Source organism: Pseudorasbora parva, chromosome 20 (genome assembly GCF_024679245.1).
Source record: "Pseudorasbora parva isolate DD20220531a chromosome 20, ASM2467924v1, whole genome shotgun sequence".
Classification (NCBI taxonomy): Eukaryota; Metazoa; Chordata; class Actinopteri; order Cypriniformes; family Gobionidae; genus Pseudorasbora; species Pseudorasbora parva.
The window spans coordinates 2,743,850-2,763,331 of record NC_090191.1 but is presented as its reverse complement, the minus strand read 5'-3'; the positions used below and the strand labels follow the sequence as shown (position 1 = coordinate 2,763,331).

At 40.8% G+C, this 19,482-nt stretch overlaps 1 protein-coding gene across 1 annotated transcript in view; it reads right to left on the bottom strand.

The window, feature by feature from the left end:
- LOC137049282 (zinc finger protein 569-like) overlaps positions 1-18,841 on the bottom strand; it is a 51,339-nt gene extending 32,498 nt beyond the window's left edge. Inside the window, exons 1-2 of the mRNA XM_067427782.1 lie at positions 18,718-18,841; positions 5,072-7,569 (exon numbers count right to left, since the gene is read on the bottom strand). Coding sequence (XP_067283883.1) covers positions 5,072-7,569; positions 18,718-18,802 — 2,583 coding nt within the window. The 5' untranslated portion in view covers positions 18,803-18,841. The remainder of the gene's footprint in view (positions 1-5,071; positions 7,570-18,717) is intronic.
- Positions 18,842-19,482: the final 641 nt, after the last annotated feature.

The following is a 19,482-nucleotide window of genomic DNA, read 5'->3' as shown; positions in this document are numbered from 1 at the left end:
AGTATTTTGTACCGGTATTTAAACGTTAAACTTTACTTATATTTACTACGGTTATAACAAATGTTTGGTAACGTATATAAAAGCATTGTGGCGAGCAGCGAGGTGAGGGACCATGAGAGCGGGCCGGTGGAGTGATAATGAGCGGCAGCTGATCGCCGCCACACCGGTCTCGGCTCACGGCAGTGACGGGAGTATAACTGGAGGAGTGTGGAAGGACTAGGCCTGGACTTTATGTTTTATTATGTGTGTGATGGCAGTCGCCCGTGAGGGGGCTATTATAAAGTTGTTGAACGTTCGCCGGTTCCCGCCTCCTTCCTTCCCATCTACAAACTCCGATACAAGCATATTTGCCCCATTCACGCTCCGACTCCGGGAACGTCTGAAGATAGCATAGCTGCGCGCATAGGATTGTGGGTGATTTGAGAACGCGAAGAGCGCGAAGGCTACTCATATGCATCCTTTCCTGTATATGACATATTTTTCGAACGAAGGACTCAGTCCTTGGTTGAATTCCGAGGATCCTCGATATTGGAACAGTCCTTAAGAGCGTGCATATCATGAATGCTGGGTCTCATTTGTTTTCTGAGAATCTACTGAACCTACTGGTAACTTGTTTGCCACGTAGCAATAAAAAAAATACGAAAAACCTTGATTATTCTGGTTAGTCACATTGTACTGCTATTATTTTGAACAAGACTGTATATCACAAACTCAGACTCGTTTAAGACCCAGAAAATTGTAAAGAGGTGTTCTCTTTTCTCATGCAGCAGAATTAGCCTAGAAGAGGTTGAGTCAAAACGCTGCATAACTGCATGAGGGATAATATGAGCTGTAAATCTTCCGCTGACAAGGTGCACGCTTTATGTAACATCACAACTGACGTAACATTTGAAATACTCAGAATCAGATACAGACATTATTATTTTTGACGTCACTACAAGAAAAAATCCCGGATTAAAAATAAAGTCATGTAAACGCGGTTTACTTGCGTTGTCAGTTTACTGGTTTGCATGTAAACGGGGAAAACTGGTTATTTCAATAAACTGATTTTTTGGAGTTATCAGCTTACTGGTGTGCATGTAAACGCACCCATTGACACCCTCAAGCGAGAGGGTAAGACACAGAAAGAAATTTCTGAACGAATAGGCTGTTCCCAGAGTGCTGTATCAAGGCACCTCAGTGGGAAGTCTGTGGGAAGGAAAAATGTGGCAAAAAACACTGCACAACGAAAGAGGTGACCGGACCCTGAGGAAGATTGTGGAGAAGGACCGATTCCAGACCTTGGGGGACCTGCGGAAGCAGTGGACTGAGTCTGGAGTAGAAACATCCAGAGCCACCGTGCACAGGCGTGTGCAGGAAATGGGCTACAGGTGCCGCATTCCCCAGGTCAAGACACTTTGGGCTACAGAGAAGCAGCACTGGACTTTTGCTCAGTGGTCCAAAGTACTTTTTTTGGATGAAAGCAAATTTTGCATGTCATTCGGAAATCAAGGTGCCAGAGTCTGAAGGAAGACTGGGGAGAAGGAAATGCAAAAATACCTGAAGTCCAGTGTCAAGTTTCCACAGTCAGTGATGGTGTCATCCGCTGGTGTTGGTCCACTGTGTTTTCTGAGGTCCAAGGTCAACACAGCCGTATACCAGGAAGTTTTAGAGCAATTTGTCCTTCCTGCTGCTGACCAACTTTATGGAGACACAGACTTCATTTTCCAACAGAACTTGGCACCTGCACACAGTGCCAATGCAACCAGTACCTGGTTTAAGGACCAAGGTATCCCTGTTCTTAATTGGCCAGCAAACTCGCCTGACCTTAACCCCATAGAAAATCTATGGAGTATTGTGAAGAGGAAGATGTGATATGCCAGACCCATCAATGCAGAAGAGCTGACCCCTCATTTACACTGAACACGTGTGCGGCGCATTACGGCTGCGACACGGCTACCGGAGATGATAGCGGCCATTTTAGTCAATGCTTGTGTTTACACCGGACGCGACGCGTTTCAGAAGCTTCCCAGAAGCGGCTCTCCGCGCCACTTCGCTAAATATAGGTCCCTAGTCTATTTTTAACGGACGCGCGTCCAAGTCTCACCGGAAAAACAAAATAAAAGTCAAAAATCCCTTTCAATTTCAAAATAAACACCTTGTGCAGACTCCCAAAAGTATTGCATGTATGTTGGCAATATATCCTTGGTTGGAGACAAGAAATGGACGTCGGACAGGCAAATCACGTGGTCTCACGCATCCAGAGTCCCCCATCCATGTAAAGCGCTTTGAGTGCCTAGAAAAACGCTATATAAATGTAATGAATTATTATTATTATTATTATTATTAATAATGGAACGAGAGGCCAAGTATTCCTGAAAAAAAATTGACTTCACTTTACTTGACTCAACAAACAAATATGCAACAATCAATAGTAACATTTTGCAATGTAATCAATAGGGCTAAATTATTTTTGATTGTGTCCTTATTTGTCTTATAGTAGGTGAGTGTGGTTCTTTTCCGATCTCCAGACTGAGGAATTCATACTCCACTCCATACTCCACTTGGGTACGGGGAGCCCGAGGATGGGCCAGATGCATACGGGCTAGCTCTCCACGTCACCAGCATCGTAATGAAGGAAACCTAGCTTGCGAGATTGACTAGCATAGTTGGTAAAGTGTGTGCAGAAGCAGTTCAGACTGGTGTGTCCCTGTACAACATGGCTGTTAAAGGCACATCAGGCTGACCTGCTAAGAGAATAGGATCATGATGAGGGATTTGGGCCGGAAGCGATTCAAGAACTCTGCTTGGCCTCAGATCTTGCCCTCCGTGCAATCAAGCAGACGGCCATTTCATGGCTGCTAGGGTTGATATGGAGTGGCATCTGTCGTAAGGACAGGGAAGCTGTTTCATCAGAAGTAAAACTTCATTTTCTACTATTAAAGAGCTCTCCAGCGTTCATGTTTTCACTCCTAGATGTCTGAACTCAAGCAAGTTAAACATCTATTAAAATATTAAGCTCTGGTGACTACCGTCATGAATAGACCGATCAGGCATTACATTATGAACGTTGACAGGTGACATGAGTAGCACTGATTATCTTGTCATCACGGCACCTGTGGGTGGGATGTCATCAAATAGGCTCAGCGAGGAAAAAAGGGACTGTCATGTCTTCTGGTGTTTGGAGAGCGTTGCACCCTGATCCAGAGCACTACCAGACCCAGAGCCCGTTTTACCACCAGGGAGAAATCACGTGAGCCCCCCGCAGACCGAGTGGCACCATCCGTCCCAATGGGCAAGCCAGATCAGGATAAAAGGGCAGAACTTGCTATCGCCCCGTAAGAAGTGACCAAACGTGGATCTGGATCTGACCACCTACAAGCGACAGCTGCAGGCATGCTTCAGAGACTCAGAAATGAAAATATTTTGTAGCATTAGAAATGCCTTTACTGTGTTTTTTGACCAATTTAAGGCATCTTTGTGAATAAAAGTATTTCTATTTCAGATAAATGCTGTTGTTTTGAATTTTCTATTTATTAAAGAGTCCTGAATCCTGAAATAAATTGTACACAAATGTTTTTAACATTCATAATAATAAAAAAATGTTTCTTGAGCAGCAAATCAGCATATTACAATGATTTCTGAAGGATCGTGTGAAACTGAACACCGGAATAAATTGCATTAAAAAAATATATCCAAATAGAAAATTATTTTAAAGGGTTAGTTAATTTATGTCATTAACGACTCACCCTAATGTCGTTCCTCATCCGTAAATTCATCAGCAGAACACAGTTTAAGATATTTTATATTTTAATCCCAGAGCAAATGCAGTCTATGCCCACTTTACTGTCCATGTCCAGAAAGCTAATAAAAACATCATCAAAGTAGTCCATATGTGACATCAGTTGGTTGATTAGAATTTCTTGAAGCATCGAAAATACATGTTGGTCCAAAAATATCAAAAACTATGAGTTTATTCAGCATTGTCTTCTCTTCCGTGTTCCTCCAAAAATATTCAAACGGTTCATGAATCAGTGAATTGATCAATGATTCGGGTCGCCAATGTCACGTGATTTCAGCCGTTTGACGCGATCAGAACTGCTGAAATCTGCTGGACCTCTCACTGTTTTCATATGGATTACATAAACAGAGAATATTTTTTTTATATAAATGACATCATTTATAAGTAGACATTCTAAGCTTTATAAAGAGATATTTGTCGTGTCTGTGTGGCAAGTTTTCTCTGAGTTCTGAGAATATCTTTGCGCACATTTCAGAAAGGACTTCACATGGAGACAGACTGGAGAATGCATATATTGTTTTTTTTTATTTAGCGAAAAGCCCAACTTTTTAAAAAAGTATTTAAAAAGTAGACACTTTAAGGTTTGTAAAGACATCGTTTATGTCTGTGAGGCCAAAAATGACTGAGTATTTTAAGTTGTTTTACACCGTCATGAGGGAAAATACAGCAAAGCGGGCACATTCTTTGGGTCCAGAGGGTTAAAAAGAAGAGGGTTGTCTTTGTCATATTTAATTTTATTACAGTGAGCATACATGTACATATTCACATATTGCCTGAACCACATATTAACTTTTTCCCCGCCAACAATATTATTATTTTTTAAAGTTGCCAGTCACAAGGGTTTTTGATAATTTTCACAAAATATGATGTCCCATAGAATATTTTGTTGTATGAATATCTGAGCATGCAATATGAAGATTAAGAGTTTTCTACTTAAAAAAAAGAAAATTCTAGTTTCATGCATTCCTGTTGATCAACACCTGTTGGTAATTTTCATTAAAAAAAAAAGTTGAACAAAAAGTTGGGGGAAAAAAATCAAGTTTTTGTCAAAGACTACATTCAGATCCGATTCAGAGCGATGATCAAACACAGATGGAGTATATGGAGTCCATCAACACCTCTATTTCTTCACAGTCCCAGAGCTCGTCCTGGGTCCACATTTCATTCAGTAACATTATGGGCTGTTTTGATTTATATGATGATCATGTTATTTACCATATGCATCTGCTTACATATGATTGCTTGTTTTACTCCGTCTTCCTCGTGTGTTTTGATCAGAAGATTTTGTACTAATGTAGAAGAAGGCTTCTCTCCAGTGTGAATTCTCATGTGGGATTTAAGATGCCTTTTTTGAGTGAAACTCTTTCCACACTGTTGGCAGGTGTAAGGCTTCACTCCAGTGTGAATTCTTATGTGTTCCTCAAGTCTTGCTTTTCGAGTGAAACTCTTTCCACACTGTTGGCAGGTGTAAGACTTCTCTTCGGAGTGAATACTCATGTGTTGCTCAAAGGATCTTTTGTGAGTGAAACTCTTTCCACACTGTTGGCAGGTGTAAGGTTTCACTCCAGTGTGAATTCTCATGTGTTCTTCAAGGTGTCCTTTTTGAGTGAAATTCCTTCCACACTCTTGGCAGGGGTAAGGCTTCACTCCAGTGTGAATTCTCATGTGGGTTTTAAGATGCCCTTTTTGAGTGAAATTCTTTCCACACTCTTGGCAGTTGTAAGGCTTCTCTCCAGAGTGAATTCTCATATGGGCTTCAAGATATTCTTTTCTATTAAAACTCTTTCCACACTGTGGGCAGGTGAAAGGCTTCTCTCCAGTGTGAACTCTCATGTGAAATTTAAGACTCTCTTTATAAGTGAAAATCTTTCCACACTCTTGGCAGGTGTAAGGCTTCTCTCCACTGTGAATTCTCATGTGTTCCTCAAGGTTTCCTGTGTGATTGAACCTGTTTCCACACTGTTGGCAGGTGAATGGCTTCACTCCAGTGTGAATTCTCAAGTGGTCATCAAGACTCGCTTTCTGTGTGAAAGGCTTTCCACACTCTTGGCAGGTGAAAGGCTTCACTCCAGTGTGAATTCTCAAGTGGATTCTGAGACTCCCTTTATAAGTGAAACTTTTTCCACACTCTTGGCAGGTAAAAGGCTTTACTCCAGTGTGAATTTTCTTGTGTTCCTCAAGGTTTCCTTTTCGATTGAAACTCTTTCCACACTCTTGGCAGGTGAAAGGCTTCACTCCAGTGTGAATTCTCAAGTGGACTCTGAGACTCCCTTTATAAGTGAAACTTTTTCCACATTCTTGGCAGGTGTAAGGTTTCACTCCAGTGTGAATTCTCATGTGTTCTTCAAGGTGTCCTTTTTGATTGAAACTCTTTCCACACTGTTGGCAGGTAAAAGGCTTTACTCCAGTGTGAATTTTCTTGTGTTCCTCAAGGTTTCCTTTTCGATTGAAACTCTTTCCACACTGTTGGCAGGTGAAAGGCTTCACTCCATTGTGAATTATCAAGTGGAGTCTGAGACTCCCTTTATAAGTGAAACTTTTTCCACATTCTTGGCAGGTGTAAGGTTTCACTCCAGTGTGAATTCTCATGTGTTCTTCAAGGTGCCCTTTTTGAGTGAAATTCCTTCCACACTCTTGGCAGGTGTAAAGCTTTACTCCAGTGTGAATTCTCATATGGGTTTTAAGATTCCCTTTTTGAGTGAAATTCTTTCCACACTCTTGGCAGTTGTAAGGCTTCTCTCCAGAGTGAATTCTCATATGGGCTTCTAGATATTCTTTTCTAATAAAACTCTTTCCACACTGTGGGCAGGTGTAAGGCTTCTTTCCAGTGTGAACTCTCGTGTGAACTTTAAGACTCTCTTTATGAGTAAAAATCTTTCCACACTCTTGGCAGGTGTAAGGCTTCTCTCCACTGTGAATTGTGATGTGTTCCTCAAGGTTTCCTGTGTGATTGAAACTGTTTCCAGACTGTTGGCAGGTGAATGGCTTCACTCCAGTGTGAATTCTCAAGTGGTCATCAAGACTCGCTTTCTGTGTGAAAGGCTTTCCACACTCTTGGCACGCGAAAGGCTTCACTCCAGTGTGAATTCTCAAGTGGACTCTGAGACTCCCTTTATAAGTGAAACTTTTTCCACACTCTTGGCAGGTAAAAGGCTTTACTCCCGTGTGAATTTTCTTGTGTTCCTCAAGGTTTCCTTTTCGATTGAAACTCTTTCCACACTGTTGGCAGGTAAAAGGCTTCACTCCAGTGTGAATTCTCAAGTGGACTCTGAGACTCCCTTTATAAGTGAAACTTTTTCCACATTCTTGGCAGGTGTAAGGTTTCACTCCAGTGTGAATTCTCATGTGTTCTTCAAGGTGTCCTTTTTGATTGAAACTCTTTCCACACTCTTGGCAGGTGAAAGGCTTCTCTCCAGTGTGAATCCTCAAGTGGACTCTGAGAGTCCCTTTATAAGTGAAACTTTTTCCACACTGCTGGCAGGTATAAGGCTTCCCCACAGTGTGAATACTTGTGTGTTTTTTATGGTTTTCTTTTTTAATAAATCTCTTTCCACACTCTTGGAGGGTGAACGGCTTCTCTTCAGTGTGAACTCTGATGTGGACTTTAAGGTGTTGCTTTTTACTTAAACTCTTTCCTGGCCTTTGAGCATTTTTTTGTGAGGAAATCTTTTCAGTCTGTGAGCAACTAAAAGATTTTTCTCCTGTTATGAAATCATGATGTTGCCCATGCATTTCATTCTCTTCCATTTCATTTAGGTCTTGACTCTCCACTTTCAGTGCCATCAGATCTAAAAGAGACACACACAAAAAAAACAGTTTAATGGCACAAAACAACAGACATCAAGATATTAAAACATTTAAGGCATCACAACCAAAAACATGTTTGCCAGATCCTATACAAACGAAAGCCCCGTTTCCACCAAAATTACCCGGAACAATTTGTACCAGGAAATTTTTAACAGGAACTTTTCTCCCCCCCAGACCTGCAGCTGTCTGTGTTTCCACCGCGATAAAGTTCCGAGAAGATTAGGCAAATTAGTCCGGTGATGTAGGACTGCACGCGACTGCTCCTCCAAGTCAGTGACGGACAGTAATAATTTTTGTGTGTACCGATTGAAAGATTTAGTGGACTGTTTACATGAGACGTTATCTAAACCGATCTGGTGTTTACATGAGATGACTTTCAATCGCAATCATTTTGTCACATGCAGTTTGTCTGCCGCATCAAAAATGTCAACGCTGTTTTCTCCAGCAGCTGGAGTGTGTTAACTGTAGCCATAGCAACTCTTAACGGCCACCAGGACTAATACAGTATTATATAAGCTATTTTTTTGTTGTAAAGTGTAATAACCATCTCAGAAAAAAAAATTTCTTCTGTCAGGCGCAGTTAAAGTAAAAACTGCCTGGGGCAATATACGCTGTGTCATTATTCCAACATTATCTTCATAACTTACGAAATAAAAAGTTTACCCCTCAGAAAAATTAACTTTCCTCTCTTGTCAACATGAGCGCGGTGCGCGCTGTCACGTCATGTAAGGACGCACACTTAAAAGTAATCGGTCAGGTCGTTTACATGATGAAAAATCTAGACTGTAAAAAAATTAATAACGAGTATGGAAGAGATTCAAGCTGTGTTGCTTTTGCTGGTTATGTATAGGTTTACTAAGAGGTAATTAACAACGACAGAAAAGAGCACTAATATGCAGATTCAGCAGCATGCAGCATATTCAGTAAGCTTGTAAAGCTAGATTTAAAATGACAATGTATATTATTATCAGCTATTATGGACATTGCACGTGAGATGGCTGAGACAAACGCGCGCCATCAGACAGAGAGCAAGACTGATATTTACTGAACGTAGACCAAACCTCGCAAAAGACTTATAAAAATGCCGGTTGAAATAAAATGCTGCGTGAGCTAAACCAATCAGCATGTTCAGCGCCCAAGTCCCGCCCTCAAAAGTTCCTGAACTTTGAAAAAGTACTATAAGAGCCATTATTTGAATAATAAAATTTAATATTAAAGTTAGAAATGCATGAATAAGATTTAGGTTTAGATTTTAAAGTGTTTGGATTTATAAGTATATTTGTTATACTCCCCTATGTTTATTCTGTAATGGTTTGCTCCGTTTTATTATTGGACTGCTTCGGCGCCTTTGGTTTTGCGCCCTTTTGTAAGAACGAAAGAAAGACGGAGCTACACAGTTTTTTGACCGGAGTTTTATTTCTGTTTATTGTACAAGAACATTCAGTAAAACATTGATATTTGAACGAAGACCCGAGTCAATTCTTTGCCCGAGAAAAACACAGATTATTGCTACTACAAGTGCTACCTCGCTAGCAGGGCCTTTTGGAGAGGGAAATATTTACCCGGACCTTCATTTAGACCCTGGTTCCTGCGGTCTAAACACACTGAGTACCAACCAAAGTTCCTGGTTCCTGGGTAAAGTTCCTGTGGTGGAAACAGGGCTGAAGCTACAGAAAGAAACTTTTCTCAATATTTGTAACCATTTCCGTTCTTTAGGACAATTTCCAAACTCTTCATGTTTGGAGTCAATGTGTTTAGGACACTGCCACAGGTGTTATTGAAGTGGTTTGGAATATAGGGCTGTGCAGTTTGGGGAATTAAAGGAGTACAACAGGCCTTCAACTGCAGACCCCATCACTACCTTGTAGTCTAGCAGATTAAGTGTGCTTTTCTATCAAACAGATGGTTAACTGCTTGCTGCTTAAAGGAAGTTAGTGCTGCCTACAGAAAAAAGAATGAAAAGATAATAACAGATTTCAACATTTATTATGATTTATTTTTAAATACCCAGTAATAATTAAACAGTATCACTTTTCTCTAGTGCAAACCATTTCCAGTAAAATCAAATAATGACCATACCTTTCTAAAAACAAGCTCTTCAAGTGACACTTACCGTACTCTCTAGATGTTGTTCCAAGTGACTAAACTGTGCAAACTAAGTTTACTTCCAGCGATCTCCCTTCTCCAGACTTTCTGAGTGTTCCAGATAGTTGCAACAAGGTTTATGCTTCTTGACTGATCCCTCTCCATCCACACTCTCCTGTGACTGTAATATTCTTAAGATTGGACTGCTTATTTTCTTCTTCACTCCAACCGTTTGCAAAATTCTCAATACTTACCTGCATTCATTTGATTTACTTAAGTGTTGTCAATAAATCACCCTTGCACTGCATTCTTTCGGTCTCTGAGTGTGCTTCTGTAACGGAAGACAGGACCCATAACAGACCACAGTGCGATGGACATGTTCCTTATCCCACAGAGCCAAGCCAATCTGCTTCTCTCCCTCTTCCAGGACCACCGCCCCATTGATGAATATTTCATGGAGTTCCTCGGACTTGCAGACCAGGTGCCCTGGAACAATGTGACGCTCAAGATGATTCTTTGGAGCGGTTTAGACGATCCATACGTCAGACAATTACCAGCCAATGCCATCACATCCTCTTTGAAGAGGTCCATTGATTTCATTCTTTATGGTTCAGTCCAAGGGATAGAACCCTCAACCATGTCACCAGTCTTCCATCGGGGAAGGAAAGCAGTTTAGAAGAGTGCAGACTTCAGGTCAAGAATATAACCTGGTGAGGGAACACCAGCTTAAAGACTTGTTCTGATCCGCCTCTCACTCGCAACGAGTGTCCAGTGAGGGATCCAGACCACCTCGTCGTGAATGATCCCTGAATGCTGCCTCTGGCCTTCACGACAAGGACTCCATCTCAGCCCATTGACCCATTGGTGCTACCCTGGCTCTTACCTCCCTCAGGACCACTGTGGCCCAGTAGACCAACAGCTATACCTATATTCATCGACCCGCCCTCGCCTCGGGTCTTCATTTCTCTGGCTCTGCGGCAAGACCCTGGCCTCCACTGGCACCTGCATCGCCATCTGTTAGTCAGCCCCCTCAAGTCATTGGTCCGGTCTCCTCCATGGGTCCTCGCTGCATCCACCCTGGTTCCTGTGTCATCTGTCTACCCTTCACCTGAAGCCCCCTCTCTCCCGCCACAGTTAGTCTATATATGGCGCGAGTACGCACCTACTGGGAGGGGAGAGTACTTTTACAGATCCACCATGTCATTTACATTTAATCATGTAGCAGACACTTTTATCCAAAGTGACTTACAAAAAGGGGAGAGCAATAGAAGCAACGAAACAAACAAGGCCAACAACCTGCAAGTGCTGTAAGAAGTCTCAGTTAATTGAGCACAGTACACAAACTTTTTTTTTCAAACAAACAAACAGAAAATGAAATGGGATGGTTAAGTGATAGTCTTTATTGATCAAGTGCAGTTGGAAAAGATATGCCTTAAGATGCTTTTTGAAAATGGCTACAGACTCGGCTGCACAAATTGAGATCGACAGATCTATTCTTGATAATGCTTAATAACATTAAGTAGGCTATAGGGCTTCCCCGTTCATCACCCAGCAGCAGCGCCACGTCAGACATGCTTCTTGTGGGAAAGGACATGATAGAAAACGAACGCAACAGAAACTCATATGCACGAGTACATAATATGTTCTGTTTGGCTAACTGAATGTAGTTTACTGTCTGCTACAAGTTGATCTAGTAATGAAGGTCTCTGAGGAAAAACGCTGCATTTTTGTATTCATTGCATTTTCTAATTATAAAAGTTAAATAATTTATTTTATAATAAAAATATTAATGATTAATCGATAGTCGATCGTTAATTCTCCCGACGATCGACTAAGAAAATTTAATCGAATGCCCAACCCTAATTGTGACAATGCACTTTCATCTTCTAATAAGTCTGACATTAATGTGATTTATATTGCATGCATTATTAAATATTAATAGTTAATATTCAGAGGAATGGGATGGATTGAACGACATAATATATAGTTTAAGTGAATGCCACAACAAAGATGGCGGATATGTCAGTCCAGTTGGGGAATACCATATGCAAGATGACGTATGGGTTAACTAAGCAGAAAAGAGTGACGGCGGGGAGGTCAAAAAAGGGAAGTTGTTGAGCAGTTTGTTAGGCAGTCTCCTCTCTTCTGAGCCGTGTTATTGTTTTTTTGCGACGGAAAGTTGATTATGCCGGCGGCTATTTAATCTGCCTCATGCATCTATTTGTGATCTCCGTGCATATGGACTATCTGGCTGTTTGTTGTGGTAATGGAGAGGAGCGATGGTATCATTAACGGAGTCCCAGTTATCATTAAGAGAGAGACAACCGTCAACTCATGTAAACACAGCAGAGTGTGAGTAACCGGATATCAAATATCAAGAGCGGCTATTACAGAACTAACTGATTTAAAGGTCTCTTTTACTGCTTTAAAATAAACTAAGGAAGGCTTGATGAAACTAAGGGTGCGTTCACACTTGTAGTTCGGTTCGTTTGGTTCGTTTGATCCGGACCAAAAAACAAAAACAAACATAATAGTCCTGGGGCCTGTACCATGATGGTAGTTTAACAAACTCAGGGTTAAAGGATTAGTTTTGAGTTGACAAAACCAAACCATTGTATTAAGGCTTTGTTGGTCCCATGATGCTGATCTTCCACTTTCTTTGTCAACTCAGGCTTTGATCCTGAGTTCAGGAGTTTAGCTGTGACATCAGTAGTGAACAGCCAATCACACGCTGTGGAACTGAGACGAACTTCTCGCGAGACAATCAGTGAGATTCATTTCTCTCTTCTGCAGAATATTGCATGATTGAAAAATGTTGAGAATTAAAATAAAAAAAAATACACAGCAAGAAGAAAAGCTGTCTATGAAAGAGGACAACTTTAAGAAAAATAGTATACGTCAATGCAAGTAAAAGTTATGAAGTTAGTTTAGTTGATATAGAGAAAATTGAACATTTAAGCTTAGTAAGCTTCTTTTTTTTAATAGGCTAGTTTTATTTATTGATTTTAAAGCTTATCCATATGACTTTATGCAGGTGATGTTATTTATATGACTTATGTATTAATTTTAACAAAGTGCCTATTAATGATTGATTAACTAAAATGATAAATGTGTAATTTATTAAAGGTATAATAATTACATAAGTTATATCTAAATCATTCAAAATTATTATTTTTTATAAATAAGCATTGTTAAAAGCCAGACACTTTAGTCTTTAAAAACCATTTACTATGCAGTTACCTTTAATTTGGAGTAGAAACAGGGGGAGTGACTTGCGACACTGCATCAGAGGTGTGTCACTTTACTCACAGCTGATTGGTCCAATTTCAGATTGAGATCTCTAATCCAGAACATAACCTGCCCCAGAGCAGGTTAGCTCTGGAGCGTAAGTTACTATGGTGATGAACACAGCTAAAAGCCAAACCACTTTAATGGTACCTAAAACCCAGGATTGGCACAAACTAAGCTTAAACAAATCTGGCTAGCCAGCTAAACCAGCTTCATGGTACAGGACCCTGGTTCGCTTAGCGTTCACACGGGCATTTTTAACAGCGAACCTAAAGTTACCGAACCAAAGGCACAGGGAGACGCTCACAACCTGATTGGTCGGTTTATATGACGTAGGAGCTCGCTTACCGAACATTCAGAACAATGCTGTGTGCGGATTACACGCGCGGGCATTTTATGCATGTACATGGTATTATTTTTTACCAGAGAACTCATGAAGAGCTCATGAAATGTTCAAAACATTCAAAACAACGCTGTGTGCTGGATTAAACGCGATCATTTTATGCGTGTAACACATTTGGCATTATTTCTTACCAGAGAACTCATGAAGAGCTCATGAAATGTTCAAAACAACGCTGTGTGCTGGATTAAACGCGATAATTTTATGCGTGTACATGTGGCATTATTTTTTACCCGCTGAGAACTCATGAAGAGCTCATAAAATGTTCAAAACATTCAAAACAGCAGCAGGATTTCCTCCGTTGTGCAGAACAGAGACGGCCGTTCTGTCGTCTGCACCTGCCCAATAATGGGCAACACGGGAACTTTGATGAGAAGAGCCAGGTATGCTTTTTGTGTGTTTTTTCTAGCATTTTCGAAACATGCTCGTCTGGCTCTTCCTCGTTGCTCCACGTTTGCCCTCTAATGTTAAAGTTACTCATTTTGGATACACCGATCTTTCCGCGTCGTCAAATCAGCTGCATTATGCGTCGCATCTTGTGACATTACGTCCGGTTTTTGGTCCGTTTACATGTCTTTGGTCCGTGTTGCGTTCATATATCAATCGAACCGCACCAGAGTTCGTTTGGAATCGGACCGAGACCCATCTTTTTAGCGGTCTCGGTCCGCTTGTTTGGTGCGCACCAGGGTTCGGATGGCAGCGTTCACATATGTTCAAATGAACCGTACTAACCGAGCAACCGCACCAGGGTTCGTTTTAATCGAACCAAACATGACAAGTGTGAACGCACCCTAAATGACTCTGACCAGGGCTGGACTGGGGCTAAAATTTGGCCCGGGCAAACTCAGCCCATTCGGCCCAAGAGTTCCCTGTGAATGTTTTGCTGTGGTTAGGGGCTTAAATTTAAGCAAATAATTAAAACTAGGACAGGGACAAATAATGATGGATATTATCAAATTTACTGCAAATGCAACAAACTTAATATTGCACTTTTGTCACACAGAAATGCACTTGACAGTAAAGCCATGATTTTGAGCTAGGATGCAGTAAATTTACTGCGATTAAATTTTTTACTCATGTCATTCCAAACCTGTATGACTTTCTCTCTTCCGTGAAACACAAAAGAAAATATTTGGAAGAATGTTGACATCCAAGCCACTTTGGTGTATTGTAACCAAACAACATTATACACCATACAACACTGAATATTGTATGAACAAAAAAAAAAAAAAAAAACATAGCCCGTCGCCAACCGAAGATCCTCCAAACCCAGCCATTTTAATGGCTTTACAAGAACAGTCAAACTGGCAGTAAAAGAGGTAATGTAAGAAGTAATCTCTGGTGAAATTCAAACTTTAAAGAACATGATTGAATCCTCAAACTCAGCAGTTAACGAACTGTGACAAGATATCACCCGTCAAGCCGAACTCTGTAAAACATTGCAAGCGCGGATGGAACTACGAATGCGAATATCCGCGTGGTTAAACAGGACGCGAACACGCATCAATGAGAGATATCTAGTCTCCATGACAAACTGGTTGAAATGGAGGATCGATCACAAAGATGTAACGTCCGGCTCGTGGGCCTACCTGAGTCAGCGGAGGGCGAGAATGCAGTTCAGTTTCTCCAGGAGCACCTCCTGAAACACAATCGCCCTTGAACACTCATCTTTCGGCTCCTCAGATATCAGGATAGGGAGAGAATTCTTAACGGAGCCAGAGCACCTCAGTCGGAAATAACCCACGGTACATCCAAGCTGTTATTCTTTCCGGATTTTAGCAACGAAACGGCTCTGAAGAGAGGATTGTTTGACAGTGTGAGACGGCAGTTTGCAGACAGAGGATAACGTCCGTTCCTGATATATCCAGCAATCGTGTAAGTGAAGTTCAACGGATCGCTGTATCACTTCAACAACGCAGAGGATGCTGGAAATTTTCTACTGACTCTGGATCATTCTTCGCTCTCGACAGCTTCTATACAGAGCACTTCTAATGCGTTTTCACTTCCAAATGCATCTGATTACCAGGAAAACCCATCCGTCTTTACTTCTGAGTCAAGTTAAAGGTGCCTTAGAATGAAAAATTTAATTAGCCTTGCCATAGTGAAATCATAAGAGTTTAGTACATGAACATCACATACTTTGAGTCTCAAACACCATTCCCTCCTCTTTCATATGTAAATCTCTAAGTGCTTCTCAACATAAACCCAACCGTGATGCAAGCGTTGGGGATCATTTATATGCACGCCCCCAACATTTGCATCTGTCCAAACAAGCCGAATCTACATGTTCATTGTCAGGCGGAACTGACGAATCATTGTGACGGCAGATCATCACAGATGTCATGTTCAGGCTGTGCAGGACTTTTCATAGCCTTCACAGAGATAAACAATGTCAACAGTCATGGTTGATGTTTATTTACAATTGGACACCACAACAATTTAATTCAAATTTGTTTGTTTGCTCAGCCCATTTCACCACGGAGAATTTTTCTAACCTGGGGCAATATAGCAGGATTCGCTCAGCGTCTGATACTGAAGAAAGGGCCGATTTCAACCGTATTCCTGCAAGCAGTAAGTAGTGATTTTATCCACTTAGAGACTGTCGAACCCATTTCGGATTAAATTGAAAGTTTCTTAGTAAGATAACTGTAACGAAGGTTCGTGATGGGGTCAGGAAGGAAGAAGACAGAGGTCGGCTTTGACTGGGACTCGCTCTCTTTATTCAGACTTCACAAAAGTAAACAAACAGACGCTTAATTCGTGTCTCTCTATATCCTTGATATGGATCGCTCCTTTTCTCTTTCAACAGGTTCAGTTTCTCAGTTTCTCTTTCCAATGGCAGATGATACTCGCGAAGTCCCAGTCCAATTTCTCTCTCTCAACTCTCTCTCAACTCTCTCCCGGCCGCGGCTTAAATGCGCTTGAGCGCGGCACGACAGAAGTGTTACACGGACGAGTGGACCTGCACCTTGAGAGCAGTGTTTATGGGCGTGCATTTGCTCTCTCGCTCTAGTCACACGCGCACGCACCCTACCGGGAGAAGAGCCCGTACGGCCCATACAAGGACCTTCCGTTCTGTTGACGTCAAGCCGGCCCCTACTCGAAAAAAACTCTCAGAAACCTGTGAGAAACCGGAAGGAATATTTTTGAGACAGAAATACTCCATTAAACGTACAACTTAGTTTTTGAAACTTTGTCTATGTTTAAGATGGGAATCCAAGTCTTTAACAGTGTAAAAAGCTCAGTATGCATGAAACAGCATTTCACCCTGCCTTTAAAGTGTCATTCAGTCGGTCTGTGTTCTGTCAGGACTCACGAGCCGCTTCGCTGAACTGCTGTGAGCTGTGAGCGACTGAAATAAGCCAATCAGAGCAGAGCTCTACATTAATATTCATGACTCTTCCAAATAAGGCAAAAACAGAGCATTACATCCTAGGGACAATTTATAGGGTTGTAAATGGACCTGTAAAACTGTATCTGGACATTTTTTACCCTTAAATAAGCCACATACCCTCTGTGTAGATAGCAGAGAACAATTTAACATATTGTTTCAAATCATTCTAGGGCACCTTTAATCAGTGCAACGTTGGTAAATTGGCAAATGGGCCCTGCCTAATAGGTCTGATGGGGTGTTTTCTTCAGTTAAAGTTCCGTTTCTGATATTCGTTTGGATTCAGACTCGAGACGTGCATCTTTGAATAGCCACAGGCAGTAAAACCTTGAATTTTGTTTATTTTTCCCCACCCAGAGAGAAAGAATTCTAGATCTTGTCTCTTGCGGATGGATTGTGTTGTTCCAGTTCTTGTTGTTGTTAAATGTTCTATTGCCAAAGCCTTGCTGTGTTTTGTTATGTGCATCATATATTGTTTTCTTGTTTCTGTGTTATGTTACAATTTTATGTTGGCACATTTATAAACATCCGATGTTAAAAGATCCCTATCACTTAATATAATGTTGTGTAATGTCCGCGGCCTAAACTCGCCCAGTCGCCCACTCGCCCAAACGAACAACGTGCCTAGAATTACTTAAGCGTAAAATATCTCCATTGCTTTTATCCAAGAAACTCATTTAAAAACGAACGATATACATCGATTTCAGAACAGATTTTATAAATGTGTAGCTCAAATTGAGTAAAAATGGGCAATATGTTGTCTAAAATGTAGGTCACTTAATATTAAATTCTTGTTTAGTAAACTTGTATAAAATCAATATCATGTGTTATGCTAGATATCTGGATTCTTCCTGTGATATTTATCAAAAATATTAAATTATAATACGACTGACCACAGGACCTCCATCACAACACCAGAGCTACATAACGGCAAGATCCCTCTGTCCTCTAGCAGAGTCCAGACTGACCACAGGACCTCCATCACAACACCAGAGCTACACAACGGCAAGAACCCTCCGTCCTCCAGCAGAGTCCAGACCGACTACAGGACCTCCATCACAACACCAGAGCTACACAACGGCAAGAACCCTCAATCCTCCAGCAGAGTCCAGACGGACCACAGGACCTCCATCACAACACCAGAGCTACACAACGGCAAGATCCCTCTGTCCTCTAGCAGAGTCCAGACTGACCACAGGACCTCCATCACAACACCAGAGCTACACAACGGCAAGAACCCTCCGTCCTCCAGCAGAGTCCAGACCGACTACAGGACCTCCATCACAACACCAGAGCTACACACATTTTCTGGAGTTATCAGCTTACTGGTGTGCATGTAAATGCACCCAATATGTGTTAGCCATTTACAATGTTAGAGACAGTTAACTCTAGAGAGACCTGCTTCATTTAATCACTTCTTTAGATGGATTTGATTGACTTATTTACTATGCTACATGTGACATGATCTGTATATTACATCTCAGGCTTGTGCAAAATTCAGAATTTCAGAATTGGCCTCCATTTACTTCATGAACTGGAATTTGAATTTAATTGACTCCGCCCCACAGGAAGTTGGAAGGATTCTCTCAACAGCTGCAGAAGAAGCTGCTATGGCAAGATGGACATGTTTATGAATTTATTTAAATTTTTCTTGAATTTCAATTCTGCTTCCTTTAATTCAAATTCGAATTATAATTGAGAATTGAATTGGAATTGAATTGAATTGAATTGGAATTGAAAAAAGAATTGAATTGGAATTTGGGAGTTATTCTCAATTCAATTCTGGTTTGTGCACAAGCCTGATATATAATCTTTTTTATTATTATTATTATTATTTATACATAATATGTTAATGATTTGGCAACATTGTGATAGAGTCAGGCTAATAAAGATAATTTAAAAATTGAAAATTGGCATTTGAATACGGATCAAATGACTGAGTTCAGCTTTGAGAATGAAACCAACCTGTTTGCTCTTCAGTTTCTTCATGTTTAACTCTCAGTGTTTCTTCAATCTTCACGTCTCCACTCTCCTCTTTAATAAACGCCATCTTTGTTTGGTCCTCAGTTTCTTCATGTTTGACTCTCAATGTTTCGTCAATCTTCACGTCTTTACTCTCCTCTTTAATAAACGCCATCTTTGTTTGGTCCTCAGTTTCTTCATGTTTGACTCTCAGTGTTTCTTCAATCTTCACGTCTTCACTCTCCTCTTTAATAAACGCCATCTTTGTTTGGTCCTCAGTTTCTTCATGTTTGACTCTCAGTGTTTCTTCAATCTTCATGTCTTCACTCTCCTCTTTAATAAACGCCATCTTTGAGATAAGAATAATCACAGAAATAAAAAACACATCCAAACTAAATCAGTAGTTCAGTCACTGGTAAGAGAGTCGGTCAGAGTGAGAGTTAATGGCCTTAAATGACCTGATTCGACAACAACAAACTCTCTAAAAACTACAAATTAATAAAAGAACACAATTTATATAGTAGGTTCATATTTAGACATGTTATGATAAATGTATTCATCTTTAGATTACATTTAATAGATTATACTTCCATAATAACTATTTATGCTCGATGATTTTTGCTCATTTTGTTAATGCTCGCTTGATTTTTTAAGATTTTAAATGTGTTTGCACAGCCCCTTTTATGCCAGTTTATAATGCAGAAGGAAAATAATGTCAGAACAATGAGAGCAATTACTAGAGGAGACTGTGTTGAACAGTTTAGATGG